The sequence below is a fragment of the Vanessa atalanta genome, chromosome 20 (assembly GCF_905147765.1).
Source record: "Vanessa atalanta chromosome 20, ilVanAtal1.2, whole genome shotgun sequence".
NCBI lineage: Eukaryota > Metazoa > Arthropoda > Insecta > Lepidoptera > Nymphalidae > Vanessa > Vanessa atalanta.
The window spans coordinates 930368-945002 of record NC_061890.1 but is presented as its reverse complement, the minus strand read 5'-3'; the positions used below and the strand labels follow the sequence as shown (position 1 = coordinate 945002).

The 14635-nt window shown below is 35.6% G+C and overlaps 2 protein-coding genes across 2 annotated transcripts; one reads left to right on the top strand and one right to left on the bottom strand.

Moving 5' to 3' along the window:
* Window positions 1-663: 663 nt before the first annotated feature.
* Window positions 664-7877, top strand: LOC125071854 (N-chimaerin). Its single transcript, XM_047682258.1, has 8 exons — window positions 664-801; window positions 871-1072; window positions 1619-1849; window positions 2345-2580; window positions 3284-3535; window positions 5458-5589; window positions 6352-6457; window positions 7605-7877. The coding sequence occupies exons 1-8, from the start codon at window positions 768-770 to the stop codon at window positions 7771-7773; spliced, it is 1362 nt and encodes a 453-aa protein (XP_047538214.1). The 5' UTR covers window positions 664-767; the 3' UTR covers window positions 7774-7877.
* Window positions 7878-9169: 1292 nt separating this feature from the next.
* On the bottom strand, window positions 9170-14089 carry LOC125071874 (N-glycosylase/DNA lyase). The gene is made up of 6 exons (XM_047682294.1): window positions 13872-14089; window positions 13437-13781; window positions 13252-13363; window positions 12786-12956; window positions 11326-11520; window positions 9170-9304 (listed from the first exon to the last, which is right to left on the bottom strand). The coding sequence occupies exons 1-6, from the start codon at window positions 13946-13948 to the stop codon at window positions 9215-9217; spliced, it is 990 nt and encodes a 329-aa protein (XP_047538250.1). The 5' UTR covers window positions 13949-14089; the 3' UTR covers window positions 9170-9214.
* Between the last annotated feature and the right edge of the window lie 546 nt (window positions 14090-14635).

Sequence of the window (14635 nt, the reverse complement as noted above, 5' to 3'; positions counted from 1 at the left end):
ACAACTACTTGGGGTGGTTTTGTAGCTGCAACGTATTTGAGTAGTTCGTATTAGGAACAGGAACTCCTTTACGAACAAATAATTCCAAAATTGGAATTTGGCAATATAGCGATGATGTTAAGCGATTCGCTTTGGATCTAAGTTTTTGCCTTGTCTATATATCCTCGACTATCATTTCTCGCGTGCGCATACAAACCTCGACTCCTCAATGACTTCATTAAGTGAGGCGACATGGATAATTTGTCATACTGATAATAACGGATCGTGACGCGTGTGTAATAAATCATCCGTCATCATGCACGATAAAATGTGAATATTTTTATTTAAAAATAACCAGTAATAGATTTTTAAATTCGAGTTCAGGAATTTCTCATCTTTAGCTGTAAGAATATATGTGAAGATTTTGATTATTTAACATACATGGTGTAGGTGTATTTATATTGTAGCTAAGATACAACAATTTAAAAAGTTCAAACCACAAAATATGTTGAACAATATCAAATACTTCTTAACAAATTTGATACGAATCTTATAAAATTATTGTAATAGAAAAATTCAATGACAATGAAAATTAAAATTACCCACATAATGTTTGAACTATTCAACAATTTATTATCTATGTAACTATGATACAGGCATTTTATCTGTATCTTTACGGTCATCTTGACATTTGTTTTGTTTACGTTTCGATTTCGTTATTTATTTTCTAATAGTTATTCGTTTCCGTATTTTAGATTAGCACAAAACGTAAATAAACCATTACAAAAATGGAGAATATTAAAAATATTTGGAAACCAGAACGTTAGTTACTAAAATATATTATTCAATTTGTTTTTATATCTTTTTTGAGTAACTAGAATCTTTTTTTAGTTTATCGTATTCAGCTAGAGGCTCCTGTACCAAAGCGTTTAACATGTGAGGACTGCCAAGATAGGCCTCTGTTCTATGGAAAGGAATACCATGGAATCATGGGGCATAAGGAAGCTAGTTTGTTGTTAGAGGACGAACCCAATGGTGCGTTTCTGATAAGGAAAGGAAATGAGTACAATGATTTCTACACATTAACTTGGAGGTATTGCCCTTCTTTTTAATTAACGGTTTATCGTAGTTTAATATGACCTTAACTCTGATACCATAATGTCACTCGGATTAGCGAAATAATTTTTAATTATACTAAAAAATTTCATATTGAACTGCCTCAATGGTCAATTATTAAGTCGATTCCAATGTCTAAAGAATAAAGATTAAAACCTTGAATTGGTTCATCAAATAGTTATAAGGTCTTTTTGTTAACATAAGAAATTATTTTAAAGTTCTTTTAGATTTATATCAACTGGATTTTTTCTATCTTTAGCAAACTACTTTTATCACATTGTAAAGTCCTATAATTACAAGTGCACATCAATTTATTTTTTCATATATTAAAAGTATTAATACTTCCATTCGATGTTAGCAGACCATAGTTAGTAATTCGGAAGTGTTATAAATCTTCGCCTCATTGAGCATGTAAACCCATGGCTGTAAATTAGCTTCCAATGCAGTAATTTGTTTAATAAGACATGTTAATGTCAGTTTACAATCATATAAAACATTTAATGATTATAATGCTTTAATTCAGGTTCAATAACAAAGTACATCACTATAAATTATATTACGACGGCACTCATTACATTAAAGACAAAAGATACGATAGTATATATGACCTAGTAGCAGACGGTCTAATAACATGCCACATGGAGCTCAAGGCTAGCCATATAATGGAAATGATTAATTCACGGGCAAATTATACAGACAGCCCATATGTTACACTCAATCGAAGGAAGATAAACACGCTTACCAAAATACATCAGTGAGTATAGTTATTCTACTTTACTGCAACAGTTATTCAAACATAACATTTCTAAAATTTTGCCTAAATTGTTGTTAAAACATAGGTGGATGGACATTTAAATGGGCCACTTAATGGTGAGTCATCATCACTGCCCATAGACATTCAAACCAAAGAAATTTATCTTACCATACACTGCAAATGTGCCCCTGATCGTAGAAAACTAAGATGTTATGTCCCTTGTGCCTGTAGTTACAGTGGAACACAACAATGATGACTCGGTGGTACCTACCCTATCAATAAGTCTGGCCTTACTCATAAACTTTGCTTAGTAGGTGGTTAGTGAATCACTGATTTTTTTTTCCTTTATCATTGATCTACTAATCACACACTAAACATCATTTATTTGTAAAGGATAGCATATTAAATATTTATATTCTTCGTTCCTAAATTCTGTCAATATATCTTTAAGATAAATATAACATTCTTTGACTAACCATTCATTTCATTCATCAGGGCTTCGAACAGATCGAGTCCAATCACTAACAAAAAAGAGGGGAAAATAATAGAAATTGAATCTGATATACAAAAAATTAATTTTGATATAACACCCACTATAGAAGATAGTCCCCTTTTGTACAAATATACAAAATATCATTCATTCAAAGTTCATACATTTAAGGGATTAAACTGGTGTGAACTGTGTGCTAACTTCTTGTGGGGTTTCACCGCTCAAGGTGTTAAATGCGAAGGTAATATTTGTATTTATTTTCTATATCTGTTTTTTTTATATACTTAGTACTTTTTCCTCAGTTCCGGGGATCGGCTGTTTTGAGTTTCACTTTTGTATCACACATTTGTCTTGTATGGCTCCATTACATTCTTCTTATTGTCATACTATATTTCTTTATATACATATTAAAATTCCAATTCGAACTTAGTACGCTTAAAATTCGTGCATTTAATAAAAGAACAAATTTCAAATTAGCCATGAAAAAGTTATACATTTCATGTCAATCGGGGTTTCGGAAATGTTTTGATGTGTTAGTCAGTGTGTATCCAATTACCTAATTGTAATAAAATGTGAATTCCATCCTAAAAAAACTGGTACAAAGATACATTATTCCTGAGTGCTATGGGGGTAAATTACGTTTAATTTATTTCATTTTCTTTATTAATAAATTGACTGCGAGGCCGAAGCGTATCCCTAGTAGTTTTGATAATAATGTACCTCTCTCAATATAAATGCTATTTTATAAAACAAAACATATTTGTGAAAGGGCTAGTTCTAATAGTAACTATATGTGTGCCCTACTTCTAGGCTAGAACCTCCTAACCGTTTTGATAAGGAGGTATGGTGCATATACCCAAAGGTTACGATATTTTCTTTCAACATAAGCAATTAAAAAAATGGTTTGTCTTTGAAAAATAAATCTAATGTTATCAATATTCCAGACTGTGGCTTCATTGCTCATTCAAAATGTTCCGAACGCGTACCAAACCACTGTGTGCCTGATTTGAAAAAACTGAGGGGCGTGTTCGGTATCGACCTGACGACCTTGCTCAATGCCCATTCCAGTACCCTACCCTTTGTGGTGAGGAAGTGCGTCAACGAAATAGAAACCAGAGGCCTGGACTCGGAGGGTATATACAGGGTGTCGGGATTTGCTGATGAAATTGAGGCTTTAAAAATGGCTTTTGATAAAGGTAAGTACTAATCAAAGACCTAGATAGGTTTTAGACCTTTTTCCTTTTTACTAATATATAACATTGGAAACAATTTTATTATTTATCATAAAGATTTTTTCTTGATTTTATAATTGTGAAAGTGTTGCCATGTTTTTTGTATTGATAAATTTAAATTTGCAAATACAGAAAACTTCAATTGAAAATAGATGAAACTATATACTTATGTATAAAAAACTGTTACATTTGAACTCTATATTCCTTACGGTTATACATACATGTTTAGCAAGTGTAATTCCATCCAATAGCAGGGAGTGACTGCACTGTTGAATCTATCCAGATGGAGTTGCTATCGATACATCATACAAAACTTATATTATCGCTATATATAATATAAGAGCCGTGATGGCCCAGTGGTTTGAACGCGTGCATCTTAACCGATGATTTCGGGTTCAAACCTTTTTTTTTTTTTTTTCTCGCTGGAAAAACGCGTTACGCGCTTCCCCCACGTGATGGAAGGTGGGGGGGGGTGTGGGACTCCCCGGAGCCCTGGACGCCGAGTGCGCCCAGGTACGCCGGGTTTACCCACTAAAAAACCAGCGGTACCCTCTCCGTCTTTCGGCGGGCGCCACGGGATCGCTTGCGCATGCTACCGTGACGCCCTGACGGTCGGCCCGCCTATGCGGGCCTCCAACACCTAGGGGGGGTTCTCTGGGTACTGAGACCCCCCCTAGTCCCCGCGACGCCTATTGAGGCGGGGGGAGAAGGTGCGCGTAGCGCTTCTTCCTCCTCCCCGGTCGTCTTCGGCGGAGCGGGTCTGCAGCGGCATCCTCTTCCCGCTCCCGCTCCGCGGCTTCCTTCTGCGACATCACGTTTTCGCAGAAGGAGCGCATCTCCGACCAACACGTCTCACTACCGAGCATTGCGTTGACGATGCTCGGCAGCGAGAGGTCTCCGCCCATAGTCGCCGCAAGGGTGTGCCTCTGGGGCCCCCACGCAGCACACTCACTCAGGGTGTGGTGCGCCGTGTCGACTGGCGCACCACACTCGTGGCAGGAGGGTGACACCTCCCGCCGCGCTATCCCGTGCAGGTACTTACCGAAGCATCCGTGCCCGGTAAGTACCTGCGTCATCCTGAAGGTGAGTGTGCCCTTCTTCCTCTCGACCCAGCGACTCAAGTGGGGCCGGATCGCCTCCACTGTCGCCAGGCCCGCCGTGGGTGACCCCAGATCCTCCTGCCATCGGGCGATCAGGGCTCGCTGGGCTAGAGCCCTGATTTCGGGTTCAAACCTAGGCAGGCACCACTGAATTTTCATGTGCTTAATTTGTGTTTATAATACATCTCGTACTCGGCGGTGAAGGAAAACATCGTGAGGAAACCTGCATGTGTCTAATTTCAACGAAATTCTGCCACATGTGTATTCCGCCAACCCGCATTGGAGCAGCGTGCTGGAATATGCTCCAAACCTTCTCCTCCAAGGGAGAGGAGGCCTTTAGCCCAGCAGTGGGAAAATTTACAGGCTGCTAATGCAAAAAACATAATATATGTATTTCCCATAAATAAAAGGATTTTACAAGAAATATAAAACAATGTATGAATAAGATTGTTGGACTAGGGTTCCAATACACGTGTGATACGCACACGAGACTGTCGTCATCTTCATCGTCTGGGTATTCCTCGATCGCAGCGACGCCAGTAACCTATCTATCAGACACGGTTATTTGACATCTATACTAATATGATATATGCGAAAGTAACTCTTATTTGTTTATCTGTTGTGCTTTCGCGGCCAAATCACAGAAACAAATTTCATTAAATTTGCTATAAAGCTAGTTTGAATCCCAAGGAAGGACCTAGACGCCCAACCCCTAAAACTCGGGCGAATTCGAAGCCGACAACTAGTATTATATATAATTGATATAAACTCTTGCTCTTTTCATAGACGGTGAAGCCACAGATCTTAGCGTCTACAGCAATATTAACGTAATCGCCGGAACACTTAAGCTTTACCTGCGACTCCTGCCGGTGCCGCTGATCACTTACGAGGTGCATCCTAAACTAGTGAACGCTATCCGTAAGTACATTAATATTATACCTATTATTTATTTATATTTAAGCCGAAATGCCCCAGTGGTTAGAACATGTGAATCTTAACCCAACCCAGGAATGTGGGTTCAAATCCGGGTATGAAGCAATTACAAAGTCCACTTGAATTTTCTTGTGCTTAAGTTGTGTTTATAATTATGTTTGTTTCCATCGGCCCGTATTGGGGAAGCGTCGTGGAATAGTTTCCAAACCCTCTCCACGAAGTAGAGGTAGCCTAAGCCCAGCTGTGGGATATTTACAAGCCGTTATTCATTTACTTATGCGGGACATTAGCTAGATAGATATTTAGAAAACACATAAAAATATTTTAATTGTTCTAAACTTAAATTTTCTATACTACCTACTAGTGGGTAGTATAGGTGAGTATGAATACGTAAAGGAGCACGAGAGAAATACTTTATATAAAAAAGTGTTATATTTTTTATACAAAGTGCTCATAAAGTACTCACCTATAGTACCTATTTATATTTACGTGGTGGTAGGCCTTTGTGCGATACCGTCTGCGTAGATATCACACACTCCTCACATTCTATCACCAAACAGCAATATTCTGTTTCGAAGAGTGAGCCATTGTAACTCCAGCACATAGGGGACGCATCGTCTAAGTTCCCACCCGGCGAGGGTACGACCGACCAGAGGTGACCACATACCACCGCGCGGCCTTTTTTCGGGTCCGCCTACCTATTTCATATAAAAAACGGTTGCTATTGTAAACATGACTTGTTTTTAGAGACGAAAACCACAGCGCTCCAGGTGACGATGCTGCGAGAGGCGCTCGACTCGCTGCCGCCGGCGCACTTCAACTGCCTGCAGTATATGGTGCAGCACTTGCACAGGTTTGTGTGAAGACACAGAAATGTTCTTACAAATCTATTAACATGAAAAAAGGATAATATCTAAAGCAAACAGCGAGCTCATTATTCTACCACCAAACGATGAGTTAGCCGGTGTAATTAACATCACGGGTGACGTCATAGATACCATGGTTATCTTCGCTTTGACGGCATAACTGTTTTTGTTTTTTGTAACTGGTTTTGTTTTTTTTTTACAAAATAATAGATACCTATATTGAAAAATTACTATTTAATGTGTGCAGATTTATTTAATGAATATATTATATATTTAATGTCTATTGTCTATTCTATATATATTTATATTAATCTAAGTATTCGTATTATAACTTGGTCACCGCCCGTCAGTAGTTATCAAAGAGGGTACCATTGAAAACCAGCATTAGGTGTCCACGCCTATTAATTGCTGAATAGTACACCTATTTGGGACACGTCATATATGTTTATTGTAATATAGGTTTTTTTTTATGGTCTTTTGTGTAAATGTTAATAGTAATTTAAGTCGCTTTTTTTTCTTTGGTTAACTTTTTTTTTTGAAATTTTGAAGTAACTTTTTTTATAATTTTTGTACGGTCCCAAATAAAAGTGTTCTTTCTTTCCTTCTTTCTTTCTTTATATGGATTACACTTCTTCTAGTGCCTATGTTGCCTAAAGCTATAAGTATAGCTGTCTAGTATTTTCAAATATTTTATATACAAAAAATAAAAAAAGGGTTTATGTACATTTTATTTTTGTTTACGTAATTTATGAAATGTTATGTCACCAGAGATTATCTTCCAGCCAAGCTTGTAATCGAACAGGAAATATAAGTAAAACAAAAGCAATGAGCAATCATCATCCTCCTGCCCTTATCCCAATTTCATATACTTCACTGTCTGACGTCATCTCCCAAGTTACATTCATTCCAGCCATATCGTCCCTCACACAATCCATCCATCCGTTGGTCGTCCCCTTCCTCTATATCCACCCACGTCCATGGTCAACCGTCACGCTTTATTCCCAAGGAGCGCATAACTCAGGCCGAAACCTTAGCGGCATGAAGTGAAAAGCAATAAGTAAATTCACACAAAATATATAGACTTAAAAATATGTACGCAATAGAAAATTCTCGACGCAAACGTATATTTTTCAGGGTCGCCCAACACGCGGCCGTAAACAAAATGTCGGCCCACAACCTGAGCACGGTGTTCGCGCCGACGCTCGTGGCCACGCCCGCCGCGCTCACGGACCTCGCGCCCGAGATCCGCGCGCTGCAGGCGCTCGTCGACCACTGCCCGCTCGTATACTACGCCCGCCACTGAACCTTGCTCCTTGTTCGTCCTCCGCTTGTACTCGACATCATTTTGTATTCAGGCCGAGAACGGCGGCTTTGATGACGATGGCGTAAATACTGAATATCATGAAATCATATTTTTGAATGCACTTTTACGTTCGTTTTATTAACCGTCAAAATAAGAACAACTAGCAACACCGATAGTGTAAGATCTCATCTGTTTGTGTTACCATATCGTAACAAAATATATATTTATTTTAATTTTTTTTTTTAACTTTTGTGCGGCTAACGGTGAAATGGGTGAAATCGTCACGTGAGAAAAAAATCTTTACGATTTCTATTATATACGGTTTAATACACCATTACTATATACATTTATTTAATATAACATTATTAATTAAGCTTTTTTTTTGTTATTATTATAATTCACATTGGATTGTTAATAACAGTTTTATTTCTTTTCATTTCATTATCTGCAAACATTGTTAATTTATTGTATATGTATAATATATACCGCTATATAAAAAAGAGTGTCCAATGACACTTATTTTTTCAAATTGTAAACTATGTTTTATAGAATCTCTAAGAAAATAATTTAACCATAATGTACTGATTATTGTGTAATAATTAAAAAATATTTATATTTAATCTAAGTAAATAAAACACATACAATTTAGAATACCTTAAGTGTGCAATAAGGTTCTATCGATTGTGTGGAATTTGTTTAAAATTCAGTTAAAAGAGTTGATCCACACATACTGTCAATTAAAAATAAACAAAAGGTGGTGATTAATGGTGTTACCTATGGTGTTTATGGGATGATTACTTACACTTTTCTATATCTATTTAACAGGAGAGAATTGGTATTTTGCTAATACTTATACTATTTAAAAGGGTCAACCTACTCATCTTGTAATCTAACGCCAAACAGCAATACTTAGTATGTACCGGTTTGAACTTTGGAGTGTGAGTTAGCCAGTGTAAAATACACCAGCAGTGCGATTCGAGTTTCTTGTTACAGAATAGGACTACAGAGACAACAATTTAGTTTCCAAGGTCGTTGGCGCAATGTAAGGAACGGTTGATATAGTGTCTAACTGGTAACCAATAACCTTTATTAGGTGCCTTCCTTTATTATAAAATGAAAAAAAAATGTCGCTCACCTATGTACTATAACTAAATTATTTTGTGGATGTATGTTATTGTATTATCATATAAACATAGTTATAACCGTAAACATAATAATTATAATGTATTAGTGCAATATATATATATAGTAAATTATTATTTAGTATTGTGATATTGGATTGATTGAATATTATCTTTGTAAAAGATTCGTATAGACCATTCCAGGTTGTGTTTTGTATCCCGATTTTATATTGTATTCGTACTTTCGTGTAAGATATTAGAAATAAATTATTTGAAAATTTTCAAAACTTTTATTTACAAGTTCTCTCTCTATGTATAAATCATTTCTTCTTTCTTTTCCTAGGTTTTTCTTCGGTGGGTACCGAATTCTCGTCTTGCTGGAATTTCTTTAGATCGGCACAGAATAATACCTATAAAATAAATATTAAAAATATATTAGATTAAAAGACAATTTTTTTATAAATGTTTTTATATAACTAAACATACATTTAAAACTTTTAAAAACGTGATCGTCAAAGGACGATGAAAACAGATAGAATGCTTAATATATCTAACGGCATCAATATATATTTTGTGGTGCCCACTTTTTTTTTTATGGCATTGATGGTAAGTGGTCACCACCGCCCATAGACAAAGGCGCTGTAAGAAATATTAACCATTCCTTACATCACCTATGCACCACCAACCTTGGGAACTAAGATGTTATGTCCCTTGTGCCTGTGATTACACTGGCTCACTCACCCTTCTAACCGGAACACAACAATACAGTGTACTGTTATTTGGCGGTAGAATATCTACTTACCATCAGGTGGTCCATATATTAGTGCGCCTATCAATATTATTAAACAAAAGAAGAGGTTGCAAATATCGAGGTTATAGGTTCGTACGGATAACAAGCTATTGGGTCCTTCTGTCAAGAAATTTTCAGGAGATACTCCAAAACTCATCTGATTAGGAAAGTACGTATTAAGGCTGGGCAGCCTGTGGTGGGCACCACACTGTCTCATGCCATGACCGCGCTAGGTACGTGTCAGGGGAAAAGTATTCTTTCAACTGAGAAGTAACCCGTCCAATGGATTGTTCCGACCGACAACATCGTGGGTCGAAGGGAATATCGGTGCTGACCTGATATGTTCATAATACGGTCATGATATGAGAAGAAGTAGGGAGCTGACTTGATAAAGCTCTTTCCGTACGGGATTTCAGTCCCATCGTATTATGACAGTGATAGAGAAAAGAGTGTTCCTGTTTTGGTACATACGCTCACCCGCCGAAATCGTGAGGACAATGGATACATACAATGTATAATGAGAACTATACATAGTATAAATCCCCGCGCATGCACTGTGGTTGTTGGATCGTAAAATTGACTGTTATTGCCAACTTCAGAGCGGTAAAGTTACATGACTCGGATCAACTAGTTAGGAAAACAGTCTGTAAGGTTTTTTTTAAATATTTAAAAAAACAAATGACAAAGTAAAAAAAATGGGTTAATTCTGTCGCGTGATGTGTTTTATTTGTTTATGTGTTTTACATTCATATTTGAGACGATGAACTTGCAGTTGTCAACAGAATTGCATTTGTAATGGTCACGCGTTTGTTTGGTAAACTCGTGATTACAGGAGACTAAGACAAGAGGTAAAAAAAGTGTACCGGCAAACGAAAGGAAGCAAAGCTGACGCGCTAAAATGACACATTCAAGAAATGAGCTCTACCAACATTTAGCTTCACATTCTTTTTTATCGCACGCACGGGCAACTGAAGCACCTGATGGTAAGTGGTCATAACCGCCCATTGGATTGACCAATGAATCTTTATCAACTCCTTGCATCGCCAATACGCCAACAACCTTGGGAACAGAGATGTTATGTCCCGTGTGCCTGTAATTACACTTGCCTTCCTATATATCGAAACTTATCTAAAATCGGATGTCGTCGGAACATCAGATATCATCGATTTGATGATGACTAGTAACCGTTTTCACCGTTTTCATCTAAAAAAGTATGGATGTCGTTTTGGTACGTCAAAGCATTCAAAGTACGATAACATGAAACTCATGAAATATTCGCCCTATCTCTCTTTAACTTTACAATAACTCATCTGTGAGAAAGAGATGAAGCGAATGTTAAGCCGATTTCGATATCACTATAGTTTCATCTCTTTCCCACATATCGTACAATGTTAAGTTAAACAAAGACAGGGCGACATCTGAAATCGGATACCAACACCGATATTTAATCCAAATATCCGTTACACAACCGACGTCACAAAAATCGAATATCGCCCATGCCTACTGCCTTCAAACATTTTCAACCAGAATACAACAATGCTAAGTATCACTGCAATAGTCCTGATTTTAATATAATTCTGTAAGTCTACGCCCATTTTTAAATTGTTTCTAGAAACCAACTAGTAAAATGAATCAACTTACAGTGTGAGCCCATCCCGCCATGTCACCGTACAACATTCTGAAATGATCTCCTATTTCCGAGTACATCTTCTCGCTAACACTCTTCTTTCCCTTCAAGTGTGGCAGGTAGTTCTGAGCTGCTATCTGGTACACGTGTGTATCAACTGGCAGCGCCTCCAGGTGGTTTAGAGACATCAAACATATACAATCTGACACCTATAAATAATCGTTGGTATGTGTTAATGTATTGTGTTAATAAGAGTAATTTTGTATTCATTTTTTTGCACTAACAGCCTGTAAATTTCCCACTGCTGGGCTAAGGCCTCCTCTCCTTTTTTTTTGAGGAGAAGTTTTGGAGCATATTCCACCACGCTGCTGCAAAGGGGGTTGGTGGATACACATGTGGCAGAATTTCGTTGAAATTAAACACATGCAAGTTCACAATGTTTTCCTTCACGCACGAGATGAATTATAAATACAAATTAAGCACATGAAAATTCAGTGGTGCTTGCCTGGGTTTGGACCCACAGTCAATGTTTAAGAAGCACACATTCTAACCACTGGGCCTGGTAAAAAATAAATTAGACTATTGTATGTGGTCTACATACCCCACTCATACATATTCAATTTAAATTTGCAAATACAAGAAATCAATCACAACTTAACTGATTGAATTAAGAAAAAGTGACTTATGTCCTTTCTGCCCTGTCCTTGAAATTCAAGTCTTCTTCATATCAAATTTTATCAAAATTGGTACAATGGTTTAGCTGTTATAGCAAGACAGACATACATTTAGTATAGTTATATAAATAAGTTTCAGATATTGATGAGACTTCATAATAAGAGAGAGAATTCAAAATGCTAACACAAAAATCACTTAGTCTAAAATATTTATTTATTCGGCTCTGAACACTCACATATTACATATTACATGTGACATTTATAGCTTTTTACATCATAATTTGTATTTAACAATTTAAGATGGACATCCAGAGAAACATACTTAGCCTCTGACCAATACTTTCCCCACATAATACTTTTAGGAATAAATATATATATTTATAGATATTATTTTGATTACTGTCTATACCTGAGGACTGTTACAATGAATACTATATAGTGTTATTACAAGTTAAACAAGACAGTAACTGTATAGTGAGAATAAAACAAATGCCAACAGCCAATCAAATGAATCATTAGTAATTTAATTTGTAGAAATTATCATTTCTCTATATAGTATAACACAAATATGCTTCATGCCTCGAATGCCTTAATACTTCAATGAGGATTTTGTCAATAAGAAGGTTTATATGTATAATAAATGCATGTTATAGTAGAGAAAAGCCTAGAATTTCAGGTTTCCTAGCTGAAAAAAAAGAATGGATGACACCTTTGATCACACAGATACTGTATCCATATAAAGCTAGGATGGGTAGCTAGTTTAGTAATAAATCGGCCTTTAAGTATTTATTTATTCATACCTTTGGTCCTATCCCGCAGAGTTTCATCAGTTCCAGCCTAGCATCTTTATATTTCATTTCTTGTAAACTCTTAAACCACTGTTCGCCTCCCCACTCTACTATCTGTGATGCTGATTTTTGAATGAACTTAGCTCTATAGCCAAAACCTAAATCTCTTAATTCCGCTTCAATCTAAAACATTATTACATTTTTATTAAACACTTAGTAAACAATTTCAGACATTATTTTAAAGGTCAAACCATCTAGACATAGTCAAATTCTGCATTGGTTTGTACCACTGAAATAGTTTGGTGCACAGTGTATCAAGCCCTTTTCAATAGAAGACTTGGCAATTGAAAAGTTTAAAAGCATACAAATAAATATTATTATGACTTTGTTATCATTTGATTTATAGGCTTAATTCCTTGATGACAAAAAGAAATGTTTTCAGGTTTATCTAAAGAATATTTAGGTACATAAAGTTTACCTGTGGACTTGATAATTTTTCAACATCTGGAAAAGCATAATATGTTCTACCTTCATGATCACATATCTTGTCTCCATAATGTTTACACATTTTCTCAACCATAGTTGATATCCTGGAAATATAAGGATTGTACACACTATTAAAATCACATATTTTTAAATTATTTTTTTAAATAAATTTCTTACCTAGAGATGTGATTATTCTGACTACAAATAAATGAAAATAGATTCTCCACCGGCTCTTGATCAAGCATTCTTATACCGTAAAATTGTTTACAAGCTGATTGAAACAAACTATCTTTCTCGGACCACTCTTTATAATAATCACTCAATTTAAAGTTCAATCGGAAATATTTTTCTAGTAAATTCTTGAAGATTTCACCATCGCAACTTTGTTTTGTCGTTTTAGAAGTTTTATTTAGTAATGTTCCAATAACTTTGTACTGTAAATGTTCATCGTCTTGGCGCAATTTCCAAACTGTTTTGGAGAACACCCCTATCCATTCGTCTATTTCTTTATTATATTCCCACCTGTAATTGTTGAACATTATTACTATGTATTTATTAAAAATAAGCACACGAAGTTTAATTCATTTAGATGCATACAAATTCGTATTTTACCTAAAACTTTGACCTCCGTTTAATGTGCCTACCAATTGGAGTTCTCTTCGGTTACATTTTATTTTATTCCAAGTCATTTTTCCAATTTTTTTCAATGATGAAGAACAAACTTTTATAGATTAAAGATATCTAAGTTAAAACTTTTGTTTATTTTTAATACCGTATATAATATTGTTTGCCGGGAAATTGTTTACACCTGTCGGCTGTCACCTAGTACTTCAAACTTCAAAGTTCAAGAGACACTAGCAATAGCAAATGTCATATTGACTTTGAAAGCTTTATTTTCGGTTTGTAATACTACAAAACTTCTATCAATAATAATAAATATAACAAAGATATATCTGCTGTTTATAAGGTTATAGTATATTTATACAGTTCCTTTGTAAATTAGTTTATTCTGTAAAAATCTGTACAGATAATCGACATCGTTTTATTTTGGTAATGATATAACAAAATATATTAAATCTCAGTGCACTTCAAAATGTATACATTTCATTTTTTTTATTATAGATTTTATAAAAATGTTTATATGTGGAGATTTTTATTAAAATATGATTAAAAGTCACCGCTCATTTATTTTTTTTTATCCGCAAATGATGGTTTCCGTATTTGTACTATGAAAGGACGATTTAGAATCCTGTGATAATTTATATTTTTCCATTTCGCAGCTAAAATATTATACTCAATTTATTGGTTATTAAAGATTGTCTATAAATGATCTATTAATTTTTTTAGTAAACTAACAATGATTATTTTAAATCCAA